Source organism: Notamacropus eugenii, chromosome 5 (assembly GCF_028372415.1).
Source record: "Notamacropus eugenii isolate mMacEug1 chromosome 5, mMacEug1.pri_v2, whole genome shotgun sequence".
Lineage (NCBI taxonomy): Eukaryota > Metazoa > Chordata > Mammalia > Diprotodontia > Macropodidae > Notamacropus > Notamacropus eugenii.
The window spans coordinates 74,442,734-74,463,388 of NC_092876.1; the positions used below are offsets into that span (position 1 = coordinate 74,442,734).

Consider the following 20,655-nt stretch of genomic DNA (forward strand, 5'->3'; position numbering starts at 1 on the left):
GAGCAGCTACTGCCACCGCTGCCCTCCACCCCCTACCCCCTTCTCTCCCTGGTGTCTAAGTGTTGTTGAGTCCCTCAGCTGTCTTCCGGGAGAGAAGCCCTGTGGGGCCATGCCCCCGGTGCCCATAAGGACCCCAACCTTCCTCTGAGCTGTCACCTCGGGCCGCTGGGCAATTCGGGCCATGGCCAACTCTGGCTTCCAGCTCCTGGGCTACTTCCTGGCGCTGGGGGGCTGGGTGGGCATCATTGCCAGCACAGCCCTGCCCCAATGGAAACAGTCCTCATATGCAGGAGACGCTATCATCACAGCAGTGGGCCTCTACGAGGGTCTCTGGATGTCCTGCGCTGCTCAGAGCACCGGCCAGGTGCAGTGCAAACTCTATGACTCTCTGCTCGCCCTGGACGGTAGGACCCCGCTCCCTCCCCTGCTTCCCCTGCTCCTCTACTCCCTTGTTCCCTTCCCTGCTTCCTCCTCTGCTCCCCTTTCTCTCTTCTTCCTCTGGCCCCAGCATCTGGCACCCCAAGTAACTGTTCTGTGTCTCTGGACCTTTGGGGCTCAAGAGGGGCAAAAACCAGATTTGAGGTACCTGATGGAGTTCACTGAGATGGGATGGGAGGAAGTCCTGGTACCTCTGAGCCCCTATGCTCTTCCTCTGACCACCCTGGTATCAGACACTCCCACCCCGCCTCCAGATTCATAATTCTTATGTATGTAGGATTGATAATCCTACATATTCCTAGTTGTAGAATGTTAGCTTGGGAAGGGCCAGGGTTGAATTAACGTTAGGATAGAGAATATTAGAGCTAGGAGGGACTTAACAGAGAAAGTTAGAACTGCAAGTGACCCTAGAACATAGAATACAGAAAGTGAGGGTAGAATTTCAGAGTCTTTGAAGGGAGTCTTAGAACATGGAACATCAGACCTTAGAGCACATAATGTCAAAGCTGGGAGGGACTTTGAAATGCAGAATTTCAGGGCTGGAAGGGAACTTAGAACACAGAAAGTCAGAGCTGGGAGGGAACTTAGAACACGGAAGGTCAGAGCTGAGAGGGAACTTAGAACACGGAAGGTTAGAGCTGGGACAGACTTCAGAACATAAAATGTCAGAGCTAGAAGAGCCCTTAGAATTTGGAACTTCAGAGGTGGAAAGGGGCTTATTCCAACCCAGTTTATTTTAACAAGAAGGAAACCAAGGTCTGGACTGGGCCAGTGATTTCTTTGTTTGATGACAAAGCAGGTTGGAGGTAAAGCAAAGAGGTGGGTTATCAACTTGTCGTACAAGCCAAGCATTTGCTCTTAGGGGCACCCAGACCAACACAGCCCGTTTAGACATGTACATTCTCCATTTCCTGAGTTATTTCTCTCACAATTTCTCCCCTTTCCCAGCCCTTTAAATCCACCCAGGGCCCTTAGAGGAGAGGGCACTGAGGGTGCTGATGCTAAGGAGGGTTCTTTGAGGGGTGCAGGGGTCCTGAAGATTTGAGGAGTGGGCCAGGGTTTGAGGGAGGGTGTGAAGGTCGGGGGAGACCAAGAGGGGTTGGTTTCTCCCCTAGTATTTCTGGTCATTGCTCCCTAGCCCTGTGCACCCTTAGTGGGGGCGGGGATGTCTAAACAGAGGAAGAGGGATGCCAGTGGCCTGAGTTGCCTTGGTTAGTCAGGATAAGAGTAGATTCCCAGTATCTGGTCCCTGGGGCATCCTCAGCTTTTCCCAGCTTGGGCTCAAGGTAGCTCTCTTCCCCTTGGAATTTGTCTGCTAGCCCTAATGAGGGAAACACTGCGAATGTGGGGTCAGTTGCTGACTCTCCCTCCTGGGAAGCATCCATCTGAGAGCTGGCTTCTCTTTCTTTCATCCTCATCCACCACACCTAATGCTAGTGTACAGGCCTGGATGTGGCCCTTGTGCTCTGGACAAAGAAAGGCCCAGACTAACCACCAAGGGTTTGTTGGGTTTTTTTAAGTCTCAGTGATCAACACTGTGGTCTAGGACATACAAACCACCCCATTAAAGGGCAGGGGTATTTTGGTGGGGGTCCGTCCTCTATCCTCATGGTGCTAAGGTGACTGGCCACTCTAAGGGGGAGGTTGAGGGCAGGGATTAAGTGGGGAGAAGAAAAGAAGGGAAATAGGACCAACGTTTAAAGGATCATGGATTTAGAGATGCTTGAGACATCAGAGGCCTTAGTCTAACCCACTGTAGATAAGGAAACTGAACCCCCGAATGTTACTTGCCCAGAGTCACACAGGGAGTCAATGACAGAGGCAGGATTCAAACCCAGGTCCTTGGACTCCAAAGTCTCTGCCAGCTGACATTATCAAGATCAAAAGAAGGAGGCAAAGGTAGAAAGGCCCATTGGTGTATCTGTGTGTGTGTGTGTGTGTGTGTGTGTGTGTGTGTGTGTATGTAGCTGAAATCAAGAGAGATTGGGGTCTAGTTTCTACTCCTGTAACCCACTAGCTCTGCCACTCTGGGCTAGCTACTTAATTGTGCAGTGTTTGTGTGTCCAACCCAAATGTGTTCATGTCACAGAGACTTTTAAAAAATCCTTGGTTGTCAGTTTGGGTCTCTGTTTTCTCTGAGCCTCAGTTTCCACATCTCTAAATTGGGGATAACAATGTCCTGTAGATAATACCTATATGATAGGGTTGCTGTGATGGATGACCCATTGAGATAATAAAGGTAAAAAGCTTCGTAGATTGTAGAGTATTCTAGCAATGTCATCTGTCCTTGTTGAAGGCAGAACTATTGGCTGATGAGGCTGATTCCAAAGGTCAGTTATGTGAGAGGCTGAACGAATTGAGTAAAAAAAAAAGAAAGAAAGAAAAAGTCCTAAAATAGCACGTCTCATAGCCATGTCACCACATACATGAGCATAGCATCACTGTGACTCCCCTCTCCCCTATGTAATTTACTGGGCTGTATCCTAACCCAGAGCAAAGAAGGAGAGAGTGGCTTACCTCCAGAGGTCTTATTTCTCTAGGACTTGGGAAGAAATTGCAAAGGTTACTGTGGTTAAGAGTGGAGACCTGGGTTCAAGTCTCCACTGTCCCGATTACTCTCTGTGTGTCCTTGGGTAAGTCCTATCCCTCCTGGAAGGGCCACAGTTTCCTCATCTGTAAAACGTGGAGTTGGATTAGATGACCTCTCAACTTCCTTCCAGCTTGACATGCTTTTCTCATTTCTGAGGCTGCACTGGTGTTCAGATAGAGGGAATGAAACAGAGTGGGGAGGATGAGAGTAGAAGACCCTGGGAGGGAAGCAGGGCTGCAGAGGACATGGGTCGGGACAGATTTGGGGAGGCTGGAAGGAGGGGCATGGGAGGTGGGCCCCTCCAGCATCATCGATCTCTTTCCCTTGTAGTTCACATCCAGACTTCCCGAGCTCTCATGGTGGTCTCTGTCCTCCTGGGTTTCATTGGAGTAGTCATCAGTGTGGTGGGCATGAAATGCACTCGGGTAGGAGACAGTAACCCTGTGACAAAGAGCCGAATCGCTATCTCGGGCGGTGTCCTCTTCCTTCTGGCAGGTAAGCGAACATTGGCCAATGATCTCCTCCTGATCTCTCTACCTCCTCTCTGTCCCCACAAGAGAGGGGGGAGGCAGACAGTCTCTGAACTGTATTTGGCGAACCATGCCATGCCATGGAGGCCAGTAGGGAGGAGGGGAGGTGTGGGAGGAGAAAGGGACTTGACCTAAGAGCCAGGAAATCAGAACCGGACTGAGCTGGGCCTTTCTGCCCCCAGGGCTCTGCACGCTGACTGCAGTCTCCTGGTACGCCACCCTGGTAACCCAGGAGTTCTTCAATCCTAACACACCGGTCAATGCCAGGTGAGGAAGACTGGACGGGGGAGGGAATTCAGTAGAGTGAGTGGGCTGGGGGTGGAGGAGGAGAGTATGCTTGCTTGGGATTCTTTTGGCCTCAGGAGAGTCTGTGCCCATCTAGAATCCATAGTCCTTCCTTCTCAGCCCTTATGTTGACTCTTTTCTACTCCTAGGACTGGTCAAGGCTCTGGGCCTGGCCTCTCCTCATTCCAGGTGGTTCTTCCATTCAATCAATCAAGTAGTCTGTACTTACCAGATGAAAACAAGAAAATATAGTAGGAATTCCATTTCCCTGGGGAGACCAGACTAACACACACAAAGCTTCTGTCCTCTCCCCACCCCCACCCCCAGGATTTCCCAGACCACCGCTCCATCTCCCCCGTCTTTTTTTCTCTCCTTCTATCCCCAAGTCTCAGGCTTGTTTGCTGGCCCCCACTCCTGGATTTCTGCTGCTCTCATCCCTCCCTCTTTCTGGCCCTACCTTCCTCTCTCCCAGGGAGGGACGTCTGGTTGCCACCTCTCCCCCTGCTTGTGCACACAACCTTTCCTGAGGTTTTAAGAGGTTTTATTGCTAATTGCTGCAGGGGAACAGGCAGGGCTGGAAACGAACAAACCCAGAGAAAAAGTCACCAAGTGACAGAATTCTCAACCCTAATCCTGTCCTCCCCTCAATAGTAATCACAGTTCACATTTCTACAGGGCTTTCGGGATTGCTAAGCACTCTCCCTCAAAGTAACCCTGGGGGACTGAACAGGTATTATTCCCATATTATGGATGGGGAGATTGAGGCTTGAAGAGGAAAGAGGGCTTGCTCAAGGTCACACAGATTAATAGGTATGAGCCAGAATTCTAACCTAGGTTTTCTAGTAATAAATTCTATGATCACATACACACACACACACACACACACACACACACACACACTTTGCTGCCTTCCACCTACAGCCTGAATGATTGTCCCTGTCCTACAGACTTGTCCCTAATTCAGCCTTTTCTGAGTTGATTGATTGATTCAACAGGCATTTATTAGTCTCCTACTATGTGCTAGTCAGCGGTAGAGAACCTGTGGCCTCAAGGCCCCATGCGGCCTTCTAGGTCCTCACGTTCAGCCTTTTGACTAAGACCAAGTTTTACAGAATGAATTCTCATATTAAAGAGATTTGCTCTGTAAAGTCTGGATTCAATCAAAGGACTGGACTTAAGGATCTAGGAACCACATGTAGCCTCAAGACTTAGGTTCCCCACCCCTGGCCCTGCGAATACAGACAAAAGTGAGACAGTTCCCACTCTCAAAGAGTTTATATTTGATTAGGGGAGGGAGAGAGGCATTAACTACTAGGGAAATCAGGAAACATCCCATATTCTCAAAGAGGTGACATTGCCACTGAGTCTTGAAAGGATCCAGTGGTTCCAAGAGGTTGAGGTGTAGAGACTGGTGACAGGAGATGGAATGTTGTGTATGGGAAGTACCCAGCAGGCTAGTTTGGCTGGGGTGTATGGTCTGTAAGGGGGCACAGCATGTAATTTACATGACAAGATAAACTGTAGCCAGATCGTACAGGGGTTTGGATGCCAGATGTAGGAATGGGTATTTTATCCAGGAGGCAAGAGGGAACCATGGGAGCTACCTGAGCAGTGTGCGGTCCGACATGTGTCAAAAATCCCTTACAGGCAGTGGAATAGGAAGTGATACGGGAGAGACTTCACTTCTGGAGTCTTCCACCAAATTGTTCCTGAGATCACCTTCTACATAAAGATTTCTTTAGACAATGTGCTAAAATTCACCAAACAAAAATGCCAATGAAAAATCGACAGGTCGCTACAATGGGGAGAATTAAATAGGTGGACAGTTTAGGTTCCTAGACTGATATTTTCAAGGTCACTGTTGTTCTCAGCCCTTCTATGACTTTCTTAGTTCACGGCTCACTGAATTTCCTTTTTTCTTTTGAAAATCACCCATTCATATCCCTTGACCACTTTATCCATTGAGGGGAGGGGAATGGTTAGAGCTAGAAGGGACCTTAGAGATCCTTAACCTTTTTGTGTCATGGACTCCCTTGAAAATCTGGACTCCCTTGAAAATCTGGACTCCTGTTCAGAATGAGATTTTAAACTACATAAAATAAAATATATAGGATTACAAAGGAAATCAATTATATTGAAATAGTTATTAAAATAGTTTTTTAAAAAGATTCTCAATCCCTGATCTAGCATGTCACCCTTCATTTTTTCTTTTATTTATTTATTTATTTATTTTTAGTTTTCAACATTCATTTCCACAAGATTTTGAGTTCCAATTTTTCTCCCCATCTCTCCCCTCCACCACTCCAAAACATTGTGCATTCTGATTGCCCCTTCCCCCAATCTGCCCTCCCTTCTATCACACCTCTCCCTTCCCTTATCCCCATCTTCTCTCTTTTCTTGTAGGGCAAGATAGATTTCTATACCCTATTACCTGCATTTCTTATTTCCCAGTTGCATGCAAAAACAATTCTCAACATTTGTTCCTAAAACTTTGAGTTCCAACTTCTCTCCCTTCCTCCCTCCCCACCCATCCCCACTGAGAAGGCAAGCAATTCAATATAGGCTATATATGTGTAGACTTCCATAAGACTTCCATAATACTCACGTTGTGAAAGTCTAACTATATTTCCCTCCATCCTTTCCTGCCCCCCATTTATTCTATTCTCTCTTTTGACCTTGTCCCTTCCCTAAAGTGTTTACTTCTAATTACTCCCTCCTCCCATTTGCCCTCCCTTCTATCATCCTCACACTCCCCTTCTCCTCTACTTTCCTGTAGTGTTAGATTTTCATACCAAGTTGAGTGTGCATGTTGTCTCCTCCCTAAGCCAAATGTGATGAGAGTAAGCCTCACTTTTTGCCTCTCACCACTCCCCTTTTCCCCTCCATTGAAAAGGCTCTTTCTTGCCTCTTTCATGAGAGATAATTTGTTCCATTTCTCCCTTTCTCCTCCCAATATATTCCTCTCTCACCCCTTAATTTTACTTTTTTAGATATAATCCCTTCCTATTCGACTCACCCTGTGCCCTCTGTCTATATGTATATAATCCCTTCAACTACCCAAATACTGAGAAAAGTTTCAAAAGTTACAAATATTATCTTTCCATGTAGGAATGTAAACAGTTCAACTTCAGTAGCCCCTTATGATTTCTCTTTCCTGTTTACCTTTTCACGCTTCTCTTGATTCTTGTGTTTGAAAGTCAAATTTTCTATTCAGTTCTGGTCTTTTCAGTAAGAATGCTTGAAAGTCCTCTATTTCATCAAATGACTATTTTTTCCCCTGAAGTTATTATGCTCAGTTTTGCTGGGTAGGTGATTCTTGGTTTTAATCCTAGTTACTTTGACTTCTGGAATATCATATTCCCAGCCCTTTGATGCCTTAATATAGAAGCTGCTAGATCTTGTGTTATCCTGATTGTATTTCCACAATACTCAAATTGTTTCTTTCTGACTACTTGCAATATTTTCTCCTTGACCTGGGGACTCTGGAATCTGGCTACAATATTCCTAGGAGTTTTTCTTTTCAGATCTCTTTCAGGAGATGATCAGTGCATCCTTTCAATATTTATTTTACCCTCTGGTTCTGGAATCTCAGGGCAGTTTTCCTTGATAATTTTATGAAAGTAGATGTCTAAGCTCTTTTTTTGATCATGGCTTTCAGGTAAGCACATAATTTTTAAATTGTCTCTCCTGGATCTATTTTCCAGGTCAACTGTTTTTCCAATGAGATATTTCACATTATCTTCTATTTTTTCATTCTTTTGGGCTTTTTTTTTTTTTTTGGTAATTTCTTGGTTTCTCATAAAGTCATTAGCTTCCACCTGCTCCATTCTAATTTTTAAAGAACTATTTGGTTCAGTGAGCTTTTGAACCTCCTTTTCCATTTGGCTAATTCTGCTTTTTAAAGCATTCTTCTCCTCATTGGCTTTTTGAACCTCTTTTGCCATTTGAGTTGGTCTATTTTTAAAGGTGTTATTTTCTTTCGCATTTTTTTTGGATCTCCTTTAGCAAGCTGTTGACTCACTTTTCATGAATTTCTTTCATCGCTCTCATTTCTCTTCCCAATTTTTCTTCCACCTCTCTTACTTGATTTTCAAAACCCTTTTTGAGCTCTTCCATGTCCTAAGACCACTGCATATTTATTTTGGAGGTTTTGGATGCAGAAGCCTTGATTTTTAGGTCTTCCTCTGATGGTAGCTTTGTTCTTCCTCATCTGAAAGGATGGAAGAAAATACCTGTTCACCAAGAAAGTAACCTTCTATAGTCTTATTTTTCCCCCTTTTTTTGGGCATTTTCCCAGCCAGTTACTTGACTTTTGAGTCCTTTGTCAAGAGGAGGATGTACTCTAGGGGCCTGTAAGTTCTCAGTTCCTCCAAGGTGTCACAATCAAGGGAGAAGAATTTACTCCTCTCCTGGCCTGAACTCTGGTCTGGGAGGAAGCACAAGCTTTTCTGTCCAGGATCTGAGAGTTGAATTTCCTCTCCAGAGCCTCCACCAGCTCCACCAGACCAGGCTCCTCCTCACCCCAGGACCACCACCCAGGGCTGAGATCCAGATCAGAGGCTCAATTCACCCAGGGTCTTTAGGCTGAGGGCTCCAAAAATGGATGCTGCCACCACCTGGGGCTTCTTGGGGCTGAGGCTAGGGCAGGACCCTACTCCCTTCTCACCCGGGTGAAAGAGCTTTCTCACTGACCTTTGAAGCTATCTTTGGCATTTGTGAGTTGAGTAATCTGATAACCACAGCTGCTACCCAGGATTCTGTGCCCTGAATCCTGCCCCAGTCCTGTCCCTGTGGCGCTGCATGACCAAGGCTAGGCTGTGCTCCACTCTGAGCTTGGTGCAACAGACCTTTCCTGTCGGCCTTTCAGGCTATCTTGGACTGGAAATCTCTTTCACTCTGTCGTTTTGTGGCTTCTGCTTCTCTAGAATTTGTTTAGAGTCATTTTTTACAGGTATTTTATGGGCTGTGGGGGGAGAGCTTCTACAGGTCCATCTTTCTACCCTTCATTTTACAGATGAAGAAACTGAGACCCAGAGAGGGGAAAAGACTTACCTAAGGTCACAAGAAGTGATAAAGTTTCAAAGGCAGGAATCTTTCCAATTCCATTTCTGAAAATGGGATTTCTAGATTCCCAGAATGCACTTTTTAGTCTCACAATAGTATCTTGAATGGGCTTCAGATCATTTTATAAGAATGTGGCTGTCACCTCCTGCATAACTCTGAGACCCTTTGAATCTCTTCCCTCCTCCTAGCTTCCTAGATGTCTATAGACTTTCTCCACTTGACATTGAGTATTTCCTTTTTTTAAAAAAAGAAAACAACTACACTGTTTGAAATCAATCAATCAATAAATATTTATTAAGTACACATTTTGTGGCAGGCGCTGTGCTAAGTAATGGGGAAACAAAGAGGCAAAAGACAGTCCTTGCCCTCAAGGTGCTTCAATTTAACGGGAGAAACAATATGAAGCAAGTATATACAAAGCAAGCTATATACTGGATAAGCAGGAAATAAGTAACAGGATAGGCACTAGAATTAAGAGGGGTTGGGGAAGGATTGTAGTCAAAGATGGAATTTTAGGTACTGAGTATGTCCTTAGAAAAATATAGACAACAGTCCAGGATAGAATAAAGCCAAGTGTATGATGATATGTTTGAGACTCTAAGGCTTATCAGAGGACAGAGAAGGTCCTGATCATGATCACTGTGGGACAGACCAATTAGGAAAGGTTTCATGGAAGGGGTTGTATTTGTGTTGGGTCTTGAAACCTCTAAGCAAATTCCCAATTCTTTTGAAAATGATCTGGGAGATTGAAATGGGCCAGAAGCTCCATATGAGATAACAATGTCGTCCCATGGCCATGAAATCCAACACAGCTCATATTATGACATACATGGTATCTAGGATTTGGGAAGTGATCATCTTGGGGTAATCTGATGCATCAAACCACACTAGAGTATGGTGATCAATTCTGGATGCTCCTCTTACCAACTTCTTAGTTGTCAGATGGATAGATGCAGAGATTGTAGGAAGAAGGAACTGGAAGTCCTATTGTCTTCTGCCCCAATCAGACCTCATTTGAAGTGTTCAGTTCTGAGCACAGCTGAGTAAGGACATTGATAATCCAGAAAGCATTGCTGAAGAGGGCAGTCAGAATGGTAGTGTTCTAGTCTATGCCATACAAAGGAACACTATCTAAAGCAGGGTTGGGGAGCCATATGTGACCCTCTAGGTCCTCACTCAAAGGGCCTCACTCAAGGCCCCAGTTTCCCCACCCCTGATCTAAAAGAATAGGGGATGTGCCTACACAAGAGAAGACTCAAGGGGGATGTGAGAACCATCTTCACGTATTGAAAGGGCTATCAAATGGAAGACACTTTAAATTTGTCCTGTTTTGCCCCAGAGGGGAGAAACAAGAGCATGGGCAAAAGTGATAGAGTGACAAATTTCATTTCAACATAAGGAAAAAATTTCTAACAATCAACAGTATCCACATGTGGAATGGGCTGTTTGGCCATGGAGATCACGGGTTACGTGGATGAAGCATTTATTAAGTACTTATTTATTAATACATTTAACTGATTAATTATTTATGTGTCATTCACTTGGCTCTATGCTGAGGGTACAAAAGCAAGCCAAAAAGAAAAACCTCTTAAAGACCTTCTATTCTACAGAACCGATTATAGTCCGGAAGACTTGAATGTAAATGTAGCTTCAGATACTAACTGAGAGTCTGAGCAAGTCACTTAACTGCTCCATACCTCAGCATCCTCATCTGTAAGATGCAGATAATATAGCATCTACCTCCCAAGGTTATTGTACAGAGAAAATGAGTGAATATTTTTAAAGATAGCAGCTAGGTCATGTAATGAATAGATTGCTGGGCCTGCAGTAAGGAAGAACCATTTTTGTGTGTTCAAATCTGGCCTCAGACATTTACTAGTTGTATGACCCTGGGCAAGTCACTTAAATCCTGCTTGCCTCAATTTCTTTATCTGTAAAATGAGCTAGAGGAGGGAATGGTAAACCACTCCAATATCTTTGCCAAGAAAACCTCAAATGGGGTCGCGAAGAGTCAAATACGACTGAAAATGACTGAATAACAATGTGTAAAGTGCTTTGCAAACCTTGAAGCACTTCTAAGTGCTAAATAGAACTGCTGTTTTTGGCTTATTTGATCCCACTACAGCCCAGTAAGGTGTGTGCTTTCACCATTCTCATTTGACAGATGAGGAAATACAAGTGTGAAGAGCTAAATTACTTATTCAGTATCAAACAAAAAGCATGTGTCCGGACAGAATTTGAACTCAGATCTTTCGGAATTCAAGTTCAGCATTCTACCGGCCATGCCAATCCTTGGGAGTTTCCCCATCCCTCTTGACTTTACTTTCCTTATAGAATTTTTAGGTTCATTGGATCTTACCTGTCTTTTCTCTGAATCTTTTCTATCTGCTTTTCTAAAAACGGAGGATTCATTTCAGTCTGTGCATTTCAGTCTCTTTTTTTCTCTTCCACAAATTCTAGGAAGGACCAGTCATTTCCCTCAAAGGTCCTGCATCCAATGTGCATTGTTACCTTGAAAACTTGTATAGGATCTGGGAATTTTTTACTCACATCTGGAGGAAAACTTGAATACAAGTTATATTCTGAAGTCCCCAAAGGAAACTAAATAAGAAACAAACAATAAAAAACCCCAAAATACATGGTTTTGGAGAAACACCTGAGATTGAGTCACATCCATGTAAGTCCAGAGTTTAGGGGATTGAAAGAAGGATTACATTTCTGCATATAACATTCCTTTAGTAGAATGTAAAAAAATGTAATTAAGAACAAAGATGGTCTCATTTAGGTCTTTGAATCCCCAGCACCCCAAACAGTCACTTGTAACATAGTAGGTACTTAATAAATGTTTATTTATTTGAATCAAAAAGATCATAGATCTCTTTAGACCTAGGAGGTTAGTTAATCCAGTCTCTTCATTTTACAGACAAGGAAACTGAGATTCAGAGAGGGGAAGTGATTTGCTCAAGGCCACACAAGTAATAAGTGACAAATTCAGGATTCAAACTCAGAACCCCTGATTCTAAATTCAGCTCTCCATCTACTTCATCACACTGCTTCCCAAAGCCTAGATGACCACTTTGTTGGGTATGTTATGGAGGGGACTCTTGCTTAAGTACAGGTTGGATTAAATCATCTCTTTGGAGGTCTTCCAACCCACAGATTCTATGAAGTGAAAGGAAGCTTGGTTCTCCCATTTCCAGTGACCATCTTCAGTGTGGGGACCTCCTCAGGGATTTGAGGCAGGATCAATGGACTTTTAAGTGATCTCTTAACATCCCAAGCATTCCAGAAAGATTCAGAAATATTTCCTCTATTTCCTACAATTCTTACTCTAAGAGACTGAAAAGAGTCTCGTTGGTTCTGGGCAGCATGATATGATGGAAAGAACCCTGAACCTTAGTGTGAAAAGGCCTAGGTTCAAGTTACAGCAGGTCCTTATCAAGTGTGATCTTGGGCAAGTCACTGGGCCTCAGTTTACTTCTTTGCAACTTGAGGATGGATTGGATGATCATTAAGGTCCCTCACCTTGCACAGCCCTCCCTCACTCAAATCAAAGTCAATTGCCAGTCATGTCATCTCTTGAAGTCTTGGTCCTCTTCAAGAACAAAGGACAAACACAACAGTCTGCCCCGATTATTCTATGATTCTATGAGAATGCATAGAATGTGAGGGACATGTCAGGTAGAGGAAAGAGCATAGCTGTGGGCTCATAGGATTAACAATTTAGAGCCAGAAGTGACCTTAGAGATAATTTAGCCTGACTCTCTCATTTTTCAGATCAAGAACCTAAGACCCAGAAAGGGATGGTGACTTGGGTGATAGTCAAACAGGTAGTATGTAGAGAGCCAGGATTTGAACCCAGGTCCCAACTCTAAATACTGAAGACTTTCCACTTTACCATGTTGCTGCTTCAATTCAACAAATATATATTAAACCCCTACTACATACAGCAGAAAAGATGGGTTGATTATGGAGCAACAGAGAGGGATAACTAATAGATAACCTGGTGTGGAGGCAGGAATGAAGCATGGCAGCTGGAATTTTCAAGGCATACACTTGGCCTGGCTTTGGGGACTCCAGGAAATCATGTTCTGTCTCCCTGGGACTGTGTCCCCAAATAAGAGGTAGAGACCACACCAAGGGAATGCTATACTACTTGGACCAGAATTGGCAAATGGAGAGCAGAGAGGTCTTGTCAAGGAGGGCATTGATAAGCACTAAAAATACAGAGAAGAGGGGTGAGTTTTACCCTAACCCTTCCCCTCAGAATTTTGCCCCCAATCTCAAGCAATAAGAAAGGAGAAATTCCTCATGTGGGGAGTGACAGGAGTGAATGATTGCTACCCAGTTGACTGAGCCTGAGGATGACCCCAGGGGCCTTGCACATTGTGCTCCATCAATCAACCTGGAGAGAACAGGAAGACTATTTCTGGAGCCACTCCTCTCATTCTGGAAATCATTCACCCCTATTGATGTTAGCTAGATTTTTAGGCCCCTGTGGGGGAGACAGACCTTCTAGCAGGCAAGGACTAGGCATCTTTGACATTTAACAAATTCAGTAACTGTTTACAAAGTGCCTGCCATGTGCAGAGCCCTGAGCCTGGTGGTGGGGGAGGTGCAAAGATTTTAAAATGACATAGCTTCTACCTTCAAGAAACTTCCAGTCTGTTAGAAGGAGTAAAGCATACAGAGAAGTCTGCTATAAGACAGAATGGGACAGGGACAAAAGAAATCACAAAAGGGGTGGGGATGGGAGGCATCAGAGAAGGCTTCTCTCAACAGGTAGAAATGGAGAGAAGAGGGTGTTCTAGGCCTGGGAGAGGGCTTGCACTTATGCATGGAGGTGGGTGAAAGTGAGAGGAAGTAAAGATATTGGCCATCTGACCATGTGACATGAGGCTGGAAAAATCTATTGATTTAGACTGCAGAGGACCTTGAATCCTGGGACAAGAAATTTGAAATTTTTTCTATAGGCAATAAGGAGCCACTAGAGATTTTTCATTAGGGAGTAGCATGGTCAGACCTATATATGCAGAAATTATCACATACATGCACTAAGGACAGAATTTTTGGTTCAATTCAATTCAGTAACAATATGAGCTAGCCACAAGTTCTTGCTTAGGGGTTCATCATTTTTTTCCACATACACATGAAAAAATAAATATAATACATGACTGATAGCCATGAAAGGTCTAGACAAGAGTTCAGAGTTGGGAAAGATATGTTTAGCTAGGATTAGTCACAGAAATCTTCATGAAGGAGATGGTATTAAACTAGGCCCTGAAGACTGGGAATAATTTTGGCATGACCTAATGAATCAGACATAGTGGGGCCTTGTCTAACCTGATTTTTCCTTCTCTCCTTCCCTCCTTCCCTCCCTCCCAGGTATGAGTTTGGGCCAGCATTGTTTGTGGGCTGGGCATCTGCCAGCCTCATCATGCTGGGGGGTTCCTTCCTCTGCTGCAACTGTCCTGAAGGAGAGAGACTCAGCCCCCAGCAACCCTATCGAGCTGGGCCTGCCTCTGCGGCTGCTCGGGAGTATGTCTGAGCCCCCAGCCCAGCCCTGGGCTCATTGTTTCTGTCCCCAACTCCCACATCCTCTGTGTTCCTGTCAGTCCCAAGGCAGGTGAAGAGGCAAGCCCTCAGCCAGGCTCTGTGCCCTGGACTGAGGGTGAGGTTGGTCCCTATGGCCCATCAGGTAGCTCCCAATAGCATTCCTTCTTCAGTTCACACCTACCAACGCAGAAAAAGGCAGTCTCACCGGCACACAGACTTCGAGTGGTACATTGGCTTCCACAAAGAGAGATAAGAACACAAAGACACCCCCCACACCTTGGAAATACCTGGACACAGGCTCTCTCTCTGTCTCTATCTGTTTCTCTTTCTCTCTCATTCTGTTTCTCTGTCTCAGTTGCTGTCTCTCTCTCTGTCTCTCTCTCTGTCTCTCTGTCTCTCTGTCTCTCTCTCTCTCTCTCTCTCACACACACACACACACACACACACACACACACACATACACACATACACTCACAATATCTAGAGAAATGTATATAGGGCCCACTTTTACAGGGGCTCAGGAATCTGCCTCCTGTTATATGAACAGGGAAGGAAGGTTGTGTGGGCCAAGACCACTGCAAATCTGTAAATAGGCTGGTGGGCTGTGGGTTGGGTGTGAGTGGATGCTGGGAACAGAGATTTCTACCTGGATCCCTGGAGCCTAGGGGATCTCAGCAGAACTAACGCCCATTTTTTTCTTTTGAATTTCAGACAAATTGTAAAAGTGCCTGCACCCATGAGGGGAGACCCAGGCTTGTAACCTAGCTGCCCCCATCCCTGGCCCCCTCCCAGACCCCAGACACTTCCCTCCCTTCCTCTTCCATTCCCTCTCCTCCACCCTGGGGGAAGCTGTGCTTCTGTGACTTTGGTCCATATGCAAAGAGAAGTCCTGATTTGTTTTTCTTGAGTTTGGTGTCTTTCATTCATCTGGGGGTAGAAAGTGGTGATGAGTGAGTGTGATGGGCATCAGATTGAGACAAGCAACAGGTGACAGACAAGGGAGGAGACCGAGTGTAACCAGCATCCCCTCCTTTCTTCTGTCCAGTTCTATCCTGAGAACTGTCACTAGGTTTGTGATCTCCTGCAACCTCTTTGGGACTCAGTTTCCTTATCAATAAAATGAAGATTCAATGAATGATCTCTAAATTCTAAGTCCTGTGAACACCAATAACTTGTCCCCTGCCCTGCTCCCTGGAATCAGTGCACGAGGGAGGTATCACTCCTAATCACTGCAGGGAAACAGGCAGAAGTTTAAGAGAACAGACCCAGAGAAAGTCATACAGTTTTCACTTTGAAATTCTGGCTCCACTTCCTCTTAGGGAGAATTTGACTCACATCTCCCTGGTTTCCATCCTCAAGAGCCCAGGGGCTCACCCTTTTCTGCAGAGTTGCCTGAATTGGGATTAAAAGTGGAACCTATCTGCTCCGACATTATTCCCTAAAGAGATGCGCCCTCTACCCCCTCTGTTTCTCTTAGAGGCGTAGGAGTCTATCCCACAGTTGTGAAGACCAAGAATCTTGCAAAGCTTGGGGCTGGGGCCTGGGGAAGGATACTGCAGAGGAGTCCCTGGTCCGATGGTCTTCCGGGAGAGAACTCACAAAAACCCCTTCCTCATTCCATCGCCTTCGAGGGGGCACTTTCAGGGGCGGGGAAAAGGTGGTGTGGAATTTTTGTTCCTCAGGAAAGGGGGCCAAAGTTGCTCTCGTGGGCTGGACAGGTTCCCAAGGCTTGGCTTGGAATGCGAAGGAAACCTGGATCCACATGTGACTCGGCCGAGTCCCCGCCCCCGGCCCCACCAGTAATCCCTCACTGTGCCCCCCCGCCCCCACGATCCTGTCCCCTCCCTTCGGTTCTCCACCTCCTCCTCTTCTCGGTACCCCTGACCGCGCCCCTTAGACCTGCCCCAGAGCTCCAGTCCGAGCTTTGGGACCCGCGGGACTCCACCAAGCGAAGCCCGGGCTAGGACTGGGTGACGAGGTCCTAACGGGCTGTAGCACGGGCCGCAGGGTGGGCGGCGGCAGCGGCGACTCCGGCTCCAGCTCTGTCTCCAGGGGCGCGACCTCGAGACCGAAGCCCGGCCAGACCCTGGTCCAGGAGCCCTCTTGCGCAGGTCGGCCCCTCGGGAGGTTCAGGGTGAGAGGTGGGATAGGGCGGGCTAAGGGATCAGAGAAAGATGGATAAGGGATCCAGACCCAAACCACCCTAATGGGGAATCACTTAAGTAGGCTATATTAGTATCAAAACCCGGACAATTAGCAGTCCGCCTAGACGCGATCAGTGACCACGTCAATGACTAACCCGGTAGATGTCTAATACAGGTTAGTATTTAACTCTTGTAGACCTTGTCAGCTGTCCGACTGTCGCAGACGGCACCAGTGACTAACCTTCTGAGGCTGCGTCAGTGTATACTCATGTAGATTGTGTCAGTTACTGACCCGGTTGGATGTCAAGTGCCTAACGCTTGTAGACTGCATCAGTGACTAACACTCTGGGACTCCGTCAATAAATACTCCTAGAGACTGTCTGGGAATAATCCTCCATAGACAGCACTCGTGTCTGCCTCACATAAGTAGCCAGTGACTTTTCCCAACCCTAGCGCCCTGCTCTTCTCCTGCCTTTGCGGGGAGTTATAGATATACCCTGGGACTGAGGGATAGAAGTAGAGGAGCCTCAGACACCGACTCCCGGAGCTCCTGAAGCTTCGCTGCGTGAGATGAGGGGAAGGAGCCAGGGATTGTGATCTGCCCAGCATCGACCCCTCCACCCTTCGGATTCGTGAAAGCTGCCATCCAAAGTCGATTTCACTGTTTCTGGTTATAAAGTTCAGGTTCTCCACACAGGACTTTATCCTGTGGTTCCCCCGAGTAGACGGAGGTTTCTGTGAGTGCGAGACCCATCTGGGAGAGAGAAATGCCGGTGGGAGATGGGGCTGCCTGGAAGTCCGGCCGTACGTCTGGGTTACTGTCTCCTGCAGGCCCCCATGCCAGGACCCAGTCTCCTGCCCCTGGCCTGCTTGGCCCTGCTCTCTACGACCTTGCTGCTCACTGCCACCTGGACCGACTGCTGGGTGGTTAACTCCGACGATAGCCTGGAGGTGAGAGTGTGAGAGTCAGGCCCGTCCCTTTCCCAGACTTGAGTCTTGTAACTTTGTGTTGATAGAACCCCGCACTAAGCCAGTGTAGGATCCTCCCCTCCACTGAGGCCACGCCCCTTGCAAATTCTGGCCTGGTCCAAATAAACCTTAGGATCCTGGCCCTAGCCCTAACCCTGTCTAGTCCCCCTTCAGCGCCCCTGTGGTCTTTCTAGGGCCTGCTATGTCCCCAACCCCCTTCCACTTTCTAGCCGAGTACAGATCCCATTCAGGCCTGCCTCTACCCAAAACTTCTCCCTGCTCCGATTCTAGTCCTAGTTCACCTCCGGACCAGTCTTTCCTTGCCCACGTCGGGCAACGGAAAGACTCAGTGGAAAGCAATGCGCTTCATTCATTAGAGCTACACATAATGAATAATTTAGCACCTCTCTATTCTCGCCTGCTGTGCTAGGAGAAATGAGAGAAGGCCCCAGAAGTCAGGAGCTCTCCTTGGTGCTGAGGCTCAATGCAAGGGGGATATGGGGAGAAAAGAATAATGCGAGACTTGAGTTTGGACCCCGAGAGCCCTGGGAGGGTGACACGAAGAAAGATGTGACACAGACCCTGTCCTCAAGGAGCTTACAGGTTGAAGTAGGGGAAAACCTGACTAGGACGTCTCCCTCTCCTAAGTGGAAGTGGACGGCTGCCCTTCAGACTCTCTCCAGTCTGTCTTCCCCCTTCCACTCATACCCAGGTGAGCCACAAGTGCCAGGGGCTGTGGCGAGCGTGTGTCACCAATCTACTGGATGGGATCCGGACCTGTGACCAGTACGATTCCATCTTGGCCACCCATCCACGTGAGACCTCCACCCCTATCCCGCCTGCAGGGCTCTCTGCCCAAGCCCTGGGTCTTCCCTTCCCAACCGAGCACCACTATAACAGCCACCCTTTCCCACTCCTGTCTCCTCACATACGCTCTCCTGGTCACGGAGATTCCCATCGTTTCCTTTCCATCCGTTCTGTCACATTGCCCCTCAACTCCCCTCTCAGGGCTTATGCCTCTAAAATGTTCAGCAAATTCCCTTTTCTCTCAGTTTCTTCCCTAGTAAATGATACCCTGCCCCTGAGGCTTTCCTTTCAGTTTTCTCCCAGATCCCTTCTCCCCCAATCCTTTCTCCCTGTGCATTCCAACTCTTCTAGTGCTCCCTGAGCTTCCTCGATTATATTCTCCAAGTCCCCTTTCCAAATGCAACTTGTGCCCCTCCCCTCAGCTAGTCCTCCCTGAGCCTTAGTCCTTGGCAGTCCCTACGCCCCTTCTCTGGTGCTCCCCCCTTCCCCTCCCCAGGGCGGCGGGTGCTGACCAGGTCCCTTTTGCTCGTGGCTGGGCTGCTGTGTAGCTGTGGGCTGGTGGCCCTGCTCCTCACTTTGACCCAGGCGCAGCTCCTGGGGACTGACCCCAGGACAAGGATTCGGCTGGCCTGGGCAGCAAGTTGCCTTTTAGGTGCTGGAGGTGAGGTGGAAGGGGAACAGTGAGGGGAAGACTCAGGGTTGAGGCTGGGGACTGGGGAAGTGAGTGACTCAAGCTACAGGAAAGGAAGGAGGGCAGGATTGTTCAGCTCCCAGAAAACTGTAGGGAAGAGGCTGGTCCAAGCTGGAGCTTCTGAGGAGGAGATTCTGAGGTTGCTGCTGCTGGACTCCAAGGCTGAGGGATCAGCCCACTCACCTTTGCTCTAGGGTTCCCTGGAGCACTGGGCTCACTCTGGTTTGCTGTGGAGGTGGCTATGGAGCGAACCATACCTACTCAGCCCCGAGGACTCCTTACTGGCTACTATGAGTGGGGCTGGTCATGCTGGTTAGGCATTGTGGGATCTGCTGGCTGCATGGCTGCTGCCTTGGGCCTGGCCTGCTGTCTTCCAGGTCTCTGGGTCCCAGGTCAGTGTGTCCAGAAACCTTCCCACTTCCCCTCCCCAAGTCCTACCCTCTTCAAGCAAGCAGGTACTTGAAGGGGAGGTCCTATCCTTGTGTCCATCCGCCTAGTCCCAGGGTCCCCAATTAGAGTTAATGGTGGGACCTAATGGAACCTCATTTCCCTGATTCTCCTCTGCTCTGTTCCACAGGCAGGAGAGGCCCTGGGCACCAATTCAGAAGCCGGCTACACCCACAGGCCATATATATCCTGGACTCCAGTGTCTAAGGCCATAGCTGCCTCAATCCCATCAGCACTGCCACAATTTAGTCTCAGATTCTTAGAGCCAGAAGAGAGATTAGAGATCATCAGCCCCCCCCCCCCCAAGATTCAGTTTGATGTTTAAAAGTTTTAACAATATCTTTTGTTTTTATACTAGATTCATTTCCCAACAGATCTCTTTCCTACCCTCCCACTCAGCAAGATTTCCCTCATAATAAAGATTTTTTTTAGAAATACATCCATTCAACAGAACCACCCAATGCATCAACTTTGCTTAGCTTCACATGCAATTCAGCAAGCAATTATTAAGTGCCTACTATGTACTAGGTCTGCTATGTGCTGAGTCCAAGGGATAAAAAGAAAGGCAAAAATAGCCCCTGTTCTCAAGGAGCTCATAGACTAATGGGGGAGAAAAACATAGAAACAATTATATAGAAACAAGCTATAGATAGGAAAAATTGGAGATAATTTTGGGGAGAGGGGAGGCAATATTCCATATGCATAATCTCTTGCCTCTTCATCGAAAAGAAGAAGGTACATGAAGTCATCTCATCTCCAGGGCCAAAGCTGATCATTATAATTGGGCAGTTGTGGTAAATAAAATTCATAATGGTAAACTGAGGTACAGAACTCAAAGCAAAATCAGTTTATTAACAGTGCTGTGCATAACTGTTAACAAAGAGGGTCAGACTAGCAACCTCAGTAGAGCTAGCAACGCTAAGGAGAAGGAGAGCATCCTCCTTACTGACACACAACAAAGATGAGGTCTTGGTAGGTGTGGAGAAAAAAAATGACATAGCTATGGGCTTTGAGTAGGAACATTACGATTGGCTATTGTAAGAAAGGTGGGTTGACATTCAAGTGAGGCTAGTCACTACCCCTCTCTGACAATTAAGGAATGTTAATCGTTTTGTGGGACCCATTTGCATCTTG

The 20,655-nt window shown here is 46.8% G+C and overlaps 2 protein-coding genes across 3 annotated transcripts; both read left to right on the forward strand.

Moving 5' to 3' along the window:
• Positions 1-15,370, forward strand: CLDN19 (claudin 19). The gene is made up of 5 exons (XM_072609720.1): positions 1-404; positions 3,359-3,523; positions 3,741-3,825; positions 14,293-14,445; positions 15,175-15,370. Exons 1-5 carry the CDS (start codon positions 182-184, stop codon positions 15,221-15,223), a joined length of 675 nt encoding a protein of 224 aa, XP_072465821.1. The 5' UTR covers positions 1-181; the 3' UTR covers positions 15,224-15,370.
• Positions 15,371-16,475: 1,105 nt separating this feature from the next.
• Positions 16,476-19,958, forward strand: LOC140504580 (claudin-16-like). 2 transcript variants are annotated; one of them, XM_072609722.1, is made up of 6 exons: positions 16,476-16,574; positions 17,439-17,558; positions 18,289-18,391; positions 18,880-19,044; positions 19,269-19,466; positions 19,652-19,817. In XM_072609722.1, exons 2-6 carry the CDS (start codon positions 17,445-17,447, stop codon positions 19,726-19,728), a joined length of 657 nt encoding a protein of 218 aa, XP_072465823.1. In that variant the 5' UTR covers positions 16,476-16,574; positions 17,439-17,444; the 3' UTR covers positions 19,729-19,817. The 2 variants fall into 2 exon arrangements, with proteins under 2 accessions (XP_072465823.1, XP_072465822.1); XM_072609721.1 differs by lacking the exon at positions 16,476-16,574 and having other exon boundaries at positions 17,301-17,558; positions 19,652-19,958.
• Positions 19,959-20,655: the final 697 nt, after the last annotated feature.